Source organism: Stegodyphus dumicola, chromosome 9 (genome assembly GCF_044657685.1).
Source record: "Stegodyphus dumicola isolate Sdum_Otavi_A_Nest chromosome 9, ASM4465768v1".
Lineage (NCBI taxonomy): Eukaryota > Metazoa > Arthropoda > Arachnida > Araneae > Eresidae > Stegodyphus > Stegodyphus dumicola.
In genome coordinates, this window is record NC_140776.1 from 171,328,380 (window position 1) to 171,340,531 (window position 12,152).

At 31.2% G+C, this 12,152-nt stretch overlaps 1 protein-coding gene across 2 annotated transcripts in view; it reads left to right on the top strand.

The window, feature by feature from the left end:
• The window catches only part of LOC118203274 (sodium-dependent proline transporter-like), a 186,595-nt gene extending 181,383 nt beyond the window's left edge, over positions 1-5,212 (top strand). For both annotated transcript variants that reach the window (XM_085824340.1, XM_085824341.1), the window contains exon 15: positions 4,925-5,212. In XM_085824340.1, coding sequence (XP_085680466.1) covers positions 4,925-5,098 — 174 coding nt within the window. In that variant the 3' untranslated portion in view covers positions 5,099-5,212. The remainder of the gene's footprint in view (positions 1-4,924) is intronic.
• The last annotated feature ends 6,940 nt before the right edge of the window (positions 5,213-12,152 follow it).

Consider the following 12,152-nt stretch of genomic DNA (forward strand, 5'->3'; position numbering starts at 1 on the left):
AAATATGTCTAAGAACCAAAGATTATAATTTATGGAGCACCTACGGTTAAAAAACAGCTACCTCCTCATCAGAATGAATTAAAATTGAGCAGAAAAGGGAAAATGCATAATGATAGTAATGGTAAACACTAGAGGGAGCCACATAGCTCAAGAAATTGTAGGTTGGAAAAGGAATAAAAGAAATATTATCTTTGTAATTTCTAAGATTTTTTGTTTTATATTTTATTACTTTTATTTTATTTTATTTTATTTTTTATATATATAAGCACGATACAGAGACTGCTAAAAATATATGCAGAAAATTATGTAAAACTTTCATTTTATTCTAAAACTGTTGGTTAAAAAATTAACACGTAGAAGATATATTAGAATGTTTCATTTTTTGAAGAGATGATGAGACGCAATATTTGCCTATCCCAAAATTTTATTATTTATATTAAAGATAATATCTTTTTTAAATCAATTTTCTCTCTCCCTTTTTTTTTTTTTTTTTTTTTTTTTTTTTTTTTTTTAACGTGCTCATATAAAAATAACAATTTGGCATATTTTTCCTTTGTTATTCAACCTAAATCGCCATATTTTGAATGTTTGTCGTATTTGATTCATGTCTTAAACTGGGATGATGAGTATACGATTAACTGTTACATAGATGTCAAGACCATATGCTATATGTGTTTATATTCTAAGCTTGCCAATAGATGACAGCAGTGTTAATGTGTTTATTAGGCATAAACTTCGCGAAATTAAGAGAAAAATTTATCAAACTATTATTTTATGCACTCCTCCGACATAGGCTATCGCAGCTGGTAGTCACAGAAAGAAAACCCAACTTATATCCTAAATGTACTGCGGAAAGTGACTAATGCACAAATCTGTGGCGTTCCAACAGATACTTTAACTTCTATTCATGAGATGGCGCCACCTGTCAAATCCAGTTCGTAATCGGAACAGTAAAGCAACGTCATTTCATTACTCACTCGGACTTCTCGTTAAACAACTGTGCGCGACGATAGCATGAACTGTGTTCCGAGCTCTGCGTTGATCTCTGCAATGTAATTTTTAATTGTAATTTTAGTACTTAATATATTCTTTTGTTACAGGAGATTGTCTACTCTTATTTTCATTGATTATATCATGCATTAAGCACACGACCACCAAAAATCTATCATGATTTTAAAATGGCATTTATTTACTCAAAACTAATTTCAAATTTGCCCATTTGCTTTGAAAAGTGTCGTCTGCCTCTTCATGTCAAGAAATTAGCTCTTTAGCAAACTACAGTCCAACACTGGATTACAAATCTAAAGTCATTTGTCACGATGTAAATTGGTAAACTTTTTAATTTTTTTAAATCTTACCGAATATTGTCAACTCTGCATACAGATGGCTCTGTAGATGTCACATTTTACAAACTTCTGCCATAGTGTGTCAGCTCATTCTTCTACAAAATGGTACATAACATAGTATTATGCCAAGCTTTAACACAGATGACAAATCGTAAAGCATATCTGAGTTAAAATAAGACGCCAAATAACGATTTTGGAGGAGTTGAAGCAACAAGAATCAGCATAATATTCAGAAATTTGCAGGAATATTTTCGAATGTTTAATAACAAAAAATTAATAATAGAATAATTTTACCTTTTTTTCAGCTGAAGAGGAAGGTTCTATATTAAAACCTTCGAAACTTGTCTTGCAATGATGTGAATATTACGCTGATTCTTGTTGCATAACCTGAAAACATTTCTAATGGTCATACGGCAGGTTGGTTCTGCATGTTCACTTGAATAAGCTAAACTTATTGAATAAGCTAAACTTATTCAATTAATCACATTCATTTACAATTACATAGAGAAAGAAAAGAGCATGCTAGCAAAACATATCACGCCGCGTTTTGGCGCGCTAGCGATAACAGCACAGGCAAGAGGAAAACTAAATCGCAAGAATCCGTTCACTTTACTTGGGTAAAACGTCCAGACTTTAGTTGCGGCACTGGCTATACATAAAAAAGACAAACAGTTAGCATTTAATTTAAAAGTTTGTTGCATGGTTGCTGCAGTCATGTATTTTAATATTTTACATGAAACAAGTAAAAATTTCTAATTCTTCAGATCAGATATGTTCTGCAATTTAAATAAAATTTTTGCTATTGTTCTATCTACATAAAATATTTCACTAAGATATGACAGTATTCGTTCGCCTTACTAAAACATGCTTTACTTGTTATCAGAAAATATTTATAACTATAATAAATAAATATTTTAATAATAAATAAATTTATAAATATCAGAAAATATTTATAACTACTTTCTCCAACTTTCACAAGAGGTTCTCCAATTTAATTTGCAATAGACTGACTTAATTTTTTTTCACAATTTAAAGAACTGTATTAAATTACTGTTCTGTGACTTTTTTCTTTGTAACTAAAGCAGATAAATTCCAAAATTTATATTTGGAGGTCAAGAAATTATTTTAATAATTGCTGAGAATTAAAGTTATCTGTAATTCCGTAAAGTGATGATAGATGGCAGCACCAAACAAAATTTCACTTTGTATGGTTTCCATCTTAAAGATTTCTGATTCAGTTGGTCTCAAATTCTCAGCCGACGAATGCATTTGTTGAATAATTAAAATGTTGCATTTGTTGCATTTTAATTATGCAAATACATTGCTTATAGTTTCGAAGACGTAGACTGGGCTTATGGGCGCGAATGCTACTGAAGGAAAAAATATAATAAGATGAATAGATAGAGGCTTTTTCACTTGTATGTTTGTATGTCAGGCCACGTGACTAAAGTATTAGAATTTCCCACAATGGTACAGTCAGTAAAATTAGTTTGGCAGCCAACGACTGGCAGTGCTTCAATATTCTGAAATTTCTGGTTTCCCGTTAAGGTTAAAAATGAACTAATCTAGTAGAATCGTGAAATAAATATGTCTCAAACTTAATGAAGCTGTCAATGTGTTTGAATAACGGAGTATAACCAATAAAAATGTCACACAAGGTTCCACCAACCTTTAGATTTCAGACAGCAAAAATAAACTGAATTTTTTTTTTTTTTTTTAAAGAAATTAAATAATGAAAAATCTGCATGTATGTATCCATGTGAAAAAACGACCGTACTTAAAGCCATCAAATTTTGAATAACATAGTCCTCTTTCCTAACATGTGCAGTTGGAAACTCGAATTTTGAATTTCGAAATATATATAATATATTTTATCAAACTTTAATAAATTTTTTATTAACAAGCTCAACGATTTGAAAGCAAGCAACACTGTACGGTGTAAAATATGTAAAATACTTTTATCTCCAGTGCGAGAGACTGTCTATCGTAAATGCTAAAGATATGCTGTTTTTAAATATTTCATGACTTTACTGTTGGATTGAGTTTTATGTTACGCAGGTGGGAAGAACATGATATTTAATAAATAATGTTAATAAACAAAACGTCAACGCCTGTCAACCCATTTCTTTTGATCCTGTTAACTTTATTATTAGGCACTGTTTTCTTAACAGAAAAATTAGAAAAATTTTAAAAGCAACATAACATCATACGTTTATGGCATATCGCCAATTTTGTCGCCAAACATGCGATTTCAAGCCAAATATGGCAACCCTGCCTTCCCTTGGAATTTTCTGGCAACCCTGAAACCGTTTTGCGGAGAAGCTATTTTACCGCGGCTGGACATGTCGTCACAATATTATGTTGATAAAAAGTGTCAGAGAGGTTTCAGTTTATTGGTTAATACAAATTTCCATCAGATTCCTTTAATAATCCTTTCCGATTGCAATGTACTTATTCCAAGGTTTTTTCCCCAATGCTCAAAAGTCGTTCTTTTGAAGCAATTTCAGAATTCTATCAGAATTTCAGATTTTAGAATTTATCCTTGAAATAAGAAAAAGACGCATTGGATACATCAGTTGAATGCAAAGTTTAAGGAGCCGTATATTTGTCGAACTGTTGGTTAAAAATTCATTAACAAGAGGAATATTTTAAGCAAGTGCATTATTATGGTAAAACATCCGTGAATGAGTTCAGCACATGTGACATCATTTTCTACCCATTCGTTTAAGACAAATGCCGAAAAAAATCAATTAATATTCTTTGTCATTAGTTTGTCCATTTGGTAGAACTTCATAATGCGTCAAAAGACAGCAGTCGAAGAAAGAATCAACATCATCTTGGTCTTTTGGCAAATTCTGATGTTATTTCCATTTTGGTTCACCTTTCAAATATAATTCATTTAAGCTGCTTCTCTACCAGAATCCTTCACCACCGGTAACAATGCGTTTTGATAAAACCTTGCCGTGAGAAAGTAAATCTTCGCCAAGTTATCACATTATAGTTTTTGAAAAAGATGTAGTGGTTTTGGTGAAACTCAGTCATCAGTTCTTAAAATACAAAGGGGAGGGGGGGGAATCATACAAATAAAAAAATTACTAAAATATTCACAGATTTTCAAATGTGAATTTTTACAAGACGGTATCCGTATCAAAAACGCAACTTATTTACATACATGAGTACAATTTTCCGTGAGCAGAAATGATCCATAATCATTACCCTTTCATCTCGTAAACCGGTTTTAATCGTAAAAAAGTTTTAGTCGTTTAGAATAATTTTCGTATTTGACAATCAAGTTCTTTTTAAGGTTCTTCGCAGCTCTGAAAGGTCGTTTTTGTTGATGGCACGTTTAAAATGTAATTTTCCCATAAATTACTGAAAGGAATAACAAGAATAAATCTGTCGCCGTCTTGAAGCTTACATTCTGTCTCGTGTCTTAAACTGGTTCCATAGACTTTAACATGTATTAGATATTTAATTGGACAATATTCTTTAAACACCTTACTGCAGTACTGTGATATTTCATCGAGGAGGATAATTGATTTAATATTTTTCACCCTTTTAACTGTTTTCTTTCTTAGAAATTCCTGATGGCGTTGCAACCGACAGCAGAATGGGGACCCAGCGATCATCTGGCGAAGGAATTTTACATGTCTAAAGCCAGCTGCAGTACTTCAACAAAGAGCGAAGATGATGCATCCTTCAAGTGCCTAGCTGAAACGAGCACCGATGCAGGACTCTTAGAATATTTATGAAGTCTTCTAATTTTTTAATATCACATATTTTAGTGATATTTTATTTTAGCATATTCATCAGAAAATATTATTTAATCTTGATTTACCATTAACAAAGTCATCGATGAAACTGGCTATGTGTCTGTGTTTTGTTTTATTCGCCCGTGACCTCCAATCCTCTGATGCAGTATCCTGGTCTATTATTCACCTATGATTTACTACAACCCACACAATATGCAGAAAATAAAACAATTCATCAGTTAAAAAACTCGCGAACATGATTGTAACATGATGAAAGACTGAAGTCTAAACATGTCTTCTTGTATAACGTCTTTTCTCGACAACCCCAACCATTAACGCATGCATACATGTATTCTGAGCAATGTTTCGGCGCTTGTGAAATGCTAAGATGCTAAATTTAAAGTTTTGATATGCCTTGAAACTCTAGATGTTATTATACACTCCACATAGCTTTATGATAAACTTATCTATATATTAAAGAAGGATAATTAATGGTTAAAAATTTATTAATAAAATAGCAGCTTCGCTGCCAGCCTTCGTCTGGCTTTTAAATATACCGGAAAAATGGCTGAAGGGAACAAACACCAAAAGTTAAATTTAAAAACTGCGTAGAATTTTACTCTGCAGAACGACTTCATAAAAAAAAGTTATTACGTATAACAAAATTACAATGAAATAAGCAATATCCCTTAATACAAATATTAATTATCCTAATAAAAAAATTAACCAACTTTCCGTTGAAGAAAAAAAATCGGTGCTACTTTGGTAGACGGTTGCACGGATTTTTGGCGATTTACGAAGGCGCAATTTTTGGCGCGATTTCTACAAAAGTCAGCCATCTTGAAAAACGCTGTTTTTACGCATAGTAAAGTATTCGAAACTTTAAAAAAAATAAATGTCGTTAGAAATAATGGATTAATTTTTTGTTGAAAATGTCGTTTTTTAAGATGGCAGGCAAGTGTAAATAAATACATTTACTATGAGTATAAAATACTAAAGTAAGGTTATTATTACTTTCATATAGCAAAGAAGAGAATAAAAACACCGCTATAAAAACATTGTGCCAACGTTTAATTAGACTAAAATATTACTGAAATTGAATATCGAAATAAAAAACATCATCCAACATTTAAAAGAATTAGAATATTATTAAATTTAAATACGTTATATAGAATATATATATATATATATATATTATATAGAATAAATACATTTACTACGAGTATAAAATACTAAAGAAAGGTTAAATTATTACTTTCATATAGCATAGAAATAGAATAAAAATACCCCTATAAAAACATTGCGCCAACGTTTAATTGGATTAAAATATTACGTAAATTGAATATTGAATTAAAAACCATCATACCAACGTTTAAAAGAATTAAAATATTACTTAAATTAAATGCTTTAAAATAAGTAAATAAGAACGCTTCGTACACTAGAGCTAAAATGACAGCAATTAGTTTATTGTCGGTAAAAAAGGAGAAATGTCTAATAATTTTCTTACCGTTACAGCGGTTATTTCTTCCAACATGACCACAATATCATATACGGCCGTCTCAGAATCGGCTCTTCTAACGGTCTTCATCTGTGATCTACATTTTCGCACTTCATTGAAGAAACAATTAGCGACGTTTCCTCCATAAATTTAAAATAAATTTCCTCTGACCCTTGTAAGAATTTATAAATAAATCTTTGATTAGGAAAGCCAGGCTGGCGAAAATAAGGTCTCAAAGGACAATTTTTTGATTCCGAAACCAAAAATTCTTGGTACTTATCAAAAACAACATTCATCTTTGAAGGACACATTTTTGAAGGAATTCGAAGATATGAATTAAATTTTAAAATGGCGCGGTAATGCACAAATTTTCAGCAACCTATCAGGGAGCTGATTACAGCTCATTAATGCACAAATATTCTGTAACCAATCAGAGAGCTGATTACATCACGCCTAGAATTAAAATTATTTAAATAATCATACATAATAAAATCATTTTAAAAAAGAAATGCAAAATTAAATTGTATTTTAATATTTAACAGCCATAAATAATGTTTAAAACATTAGATCAAATTTATAGATATTAAAACAAATTACTTTTAAAGTAAGGTGACGTCATTGATTACATCATCCACAGCATAAAATTTCATAAAATATGATAAAGAATAAAATTTTTATTTCAAATAAAAATGCAAAATTAAATTGATTTTTAATATTTAGAAGCCATAAATAATATTTAAAACACGGAATTTATGCATAATAACACGCATTATTTTTTAAATAAAATGTCAACAAAGTATCGGTTACCATAAATAACTTATCCAGCAATGGGTTTACCATAAGTCGTATTACTCGCTAAAAGAAAAATTGCCAAAAACTCGCCAAAATCCGTGCAACCGTCTACCAAAGTAGCACCAAAAAATCATGCAAAACTTTTCAATATCTTACAAACAGTGAAATAAGCAAAACATAACATGAAAGCAACTCAAAAAACATAAAATTCCGCGCCAAAGTTTACTCTGCAGAACAACTTTATCAAAAAAAAAAATCAATAAAAACGTATTACATATATATATAAATGACAATGAAATATGCCAGTCTCTTAAAAACAGTGACATAAGAAATAAGATGAAAAATTGTTGCCAAACCCACATTTCTAAAAGAATGAAACTATTCAAAATAATGCGATTTCATGAAAAATCTCTCAACAACAATAAGACAGGAAAATTGTTGCCAAAATCACATTTTTAAAGATGTGAGATGTGTACTCGAAAGCTTCATTTAAAAAAAAAAACTTTTAAAATACAAAATATTATCGTTTTTCCAAAATTCTTTTGTAAAAGCAGTCGCAAGGATTCGTATTTATTCGATTTATTGAAACACGAAATTTATTTTAAGTTCGTAAAATAGCTAAATGCCTACTTTTCATCATGACGTGAAAATGGAGTGTGTAGAGTAAAATCTCGCTTTCCTATAGCCCATTATGTCTCAAAATGAGGCGATTTCGTCACAAAACATAAAATAAAAAAAATTCGAATTTGAATTCCGAAAAAATCGCTTCGAGGTGCACTGGCTCTTGTCTGGAGGCACCTATGTACAAAATTTCGTACCCGTGGGTCTGCTAGCTTACGCGCAGCACGAACGAAAGACACACACACACAGAGAGAGAGACTCTTTCTTTTATTATATGTAGAGAGGAGAAGAGATATGAAGGAGGCATATATAAGGAAACATGAAGGAGGCTACTTGATTGTTGACACTAAGAAGTAAGGAAAAAAACAAGGTAAATTTCTGCTATGTTATAATCCAGGGGTGGCAACAGCATGACCTGTGCGTCGTGTGTGGCTCTCGCGAGAGTTAAGTGCGGCTCTTACGCAAATAAAATTTACGTATGAACAGGCTGGATTTAGGTATAAGCTACACAAGCTATAGCTTGGGGTCCCCACTTTCCTGGGGGCCCCAAAAAATTTTATTATAGTTTAAACAGTATTAAAATATAATATTACAGACTTATAAAGGCCCTATACCTCAAATATCTCAGTGCCTTATCAAGTCTAAATCCGACTCTGCATATGAAAAACAGTGAACTAAAGCAACTCAGTGTTAAACAGAGTGTAAGGCAAACTGTCATTGGATGATTCTTTAGACTCAGACGTTTCTTTTCCTTTGAAACATGTTTCACTGGCTTTTGGGAAATATTGGCTTTTAGAAAATTTAGTTGCAGTATTCGAACTTTCCTGAGTTTCAACTTGTGGTTCTTATTGACATGGGTTTGGGTCACCCCCATTATAAAATTTAAAAAATATTTTCAAACAATCGGAATTGAACAATCCGAGATTCAGAATGGTATTTTGTTAAAAACCACACTGCCAACTGACGGCTTTTACCAGTGTATCTTCATATGTTTCTACGGAGTAATTAAAGTCTTTTTAAAAGCCAGTTCACTCATAAAATCGTCATCTCTAAGACTTGCTACTCCTATAAACGTTTTCCTCGCAAATGAGAATATCGCGATCAGGAAATTTCATATTTAGATCATGATGAAGGCCCCCTGGTTTTGGGGCTTACCTTATGTTCCTGATGAGCCAAAAAAAAATTCAGAATAGTTATTAGCACCTTGGTTCGAAATATTCAGATAGAACGTCTGTTATTCCTAAAGGCCGATCCCCATGCAAGTGAAGCATACAGTAAAACTGATCAAATCAGTTTCCAGTGTATAATCCTTTTAGTTTCAATACAGTCGGCCTAAAAATTGCCTTACGATAGACCTCTTATGCATATCTTTTTCAGATGTATTATAAAAATTTCAAACATTTTTCTTAAATTGTAAGAAGAAATATTCGCATTACGATATGCAGATAATATCTTATGACGTAACGTAATGAAAGGAATGAAAAGCAATTTTTCCTTCTAAACAAAAATTACAAATTAAATTCTAAATGTGAAAATATTAGGCAGATATTCATCTTGGTATGATTATCTTAATCTACTAATAATCACGATAAAAACTCATTAATAGGAATAAACTACCTATGTTTTATCATTAAGATTTGCAAAAACTTGAAGGCTTAGTTGTGTTAGATAAATTTGGCAATTCTTTTTGGTTTAAACAATGGTGAACTTATTTCACAGGTTTCTTTCGGTATTTCTGATGCTTAGATTTCAAATGTTCCGTTGCCTATCACCCGTTACCTTTCTCTCGTGCTGCATTGCACGGGTATATAAAACAATTTTAATTAAAAATTCTACTAAAATAGCTAAATAAATATAAAATCCATAACAATACATACATACGTATATACGTCACGAAAAATCACTTCTGAATCCATTTTAAATCCATTTTATAATTTGTTTTAGAAACAAGTATCCTTTATTCTACGTGCGTACAGATGTTAAGCAAGAAAATCGACAAAATTGATCCTGGAACGATCAGATTTTAAATTTTCCGTAAGATTAATATTTTATAACTTAAACCATATTGTTGTAAGACAGCCATTTTTTATCTTAGGTGATAAAAGCTTCAAATAGTACCAGAATTAATATACGTCTTATAAGGTATTTCTCCCGCCTTCTTAGCATGCTTTCGTAGTGTGGTGGTCTGCACGCTGGGCGCGTATCCCAGAGGTCCGTGGTTCGACTCCCAGCGAAGGCGTTGCTCATTTTTCATGACTCTTGCCTCCAAAAAATACAATCTTACAGTCCTACAGTCTTAGGATCAATGATGTTAATAAATTAATGAATAATAAAAAAATGCGGTTGCAGTTATCTCACCTCATGATATAATAGATGCATCAAAACGACAGATAGCCGAGCCATATTGCTTTCGAAGAAACTCATGATCTCCAGAGAAAATCTTGCAAATCATCCCTGGTTTCAGGGAAAGTCTCATGATAGCCTCTAGAAAAAAAGAGAGTTAGAAATTGTTATGTTTATTATTATAGAAACGTTACAGTTAGTATGAATGCCTAATTATTTGCAATTTGAACTCCTTTTTTTTTATTTTAATAGAACAAATCTACTTTTGTTGCAAAACTAATATATTCCTATAGAAACATTCATAAGTTACTTTTTTGAATGCAATCATCAAGAATGATGAAGTATCAGTTCTTCGACCATTCATTTACTTTCAATAAGTTTCTCCTCAAGCTTTTTAACCTCGTTTCTAGATGCATAATATTAATATATAATATAATATCTCTCAATGAAATATTATGCATCTAGAAACGAGGTTAAAAAACTTGAGGAGAAACTTATTGAAAGTAAATGAATGGTTGAAGAACTGATAATCATTGAGAGATATGACTCAACAACATTGATCCATGCATTCAAACATTTTGCGCATAAGTTATGGTGTCTGAATTTGTTTACATTCAAAAATCAGTTTCTTTTCCCAGCTATATAGACCATATTGTTACTTTTGATGTATTTTATGTTTGCATTTTCTACATCACATACTTTTTTTTTATATAGAAATCATTTTCCATTCAAATGCCAATCGTGGTGCTCATAACAAAGCCCTTGAAAAGTATAGCAAACATTCTCTTTTTTTTATTTTATAAGGTTTAAGAAACTAAATGTATTGGCAATATTTCGATGGTGAAAGTAAAGGCATTGAGAATTGCCATTGATGTATTCGTAAATCAAGTAAATACTTTTTTTCTCTTTCAAAGCATTAAATAATAACCATACGTCTTTTTCCAGTCCAATAAAGGTTAAACTTTGGAGAAAAAGTTGCCATGGTAATAATCATAAACATTAAGCGGACAGCGATAAAAAACTAAATATTTAGAGATGCAGCAAAAAAAACTGAATTCTGAATGCGTCAAATTATGTCATGTATCCAAGCATTGCTGCTGCCACTCGAGGCACATTAATTCTCATGACCATCTGAGCAAAGCGTTGATACCAGGTGTCAGTTTTGAAATGCCATGGGCCATATTAAATTTAATGTCCCGAACAGGTACAATATACAAGAAAATACAAGTAATACACGTAAACTATTTTATAGTGTATCAGATATTTACTGAATGTAATGATATTGTGAAAAAACTGTTTTCGACATCTAGTGGAACTTGTTCAGTCTTCTTATTTAATATAACTGACGTACATTTTCAGGACGAGAATCTGTGTTTAGAGTTGATCACAGGCAATAAAAATTAGAATTTCTTTTGCATTTCTTTCAGTTCAAGGAAATGATACACCAAGATTAAAAGACATGCGATAATTTTAATTTTATATCAAATACTCGCATACAAGTTTTGCATTTCTTACCAAAGTTCAGACGATTTGCGCTTAAGATAGTAAAATAATTCAGATATTATGAACTGATGTCGTTACCTTTATATTTTTATTTCTGAAAGTGCTTTTTAGGAAATTATCAAAGATACAGTTCTGGTTACTTTATCTGTAAAATTGCGAAAATACATAGAATATTGAGTATTTATTATATCATTTATACTATACCATCCCTATAAAATTTGAGAGAAAGTGAAACTGAATCTTCTGCAGAATATGAGACCTCCCTACAAAGATATATTTTGGAAAAATTAACTTCCT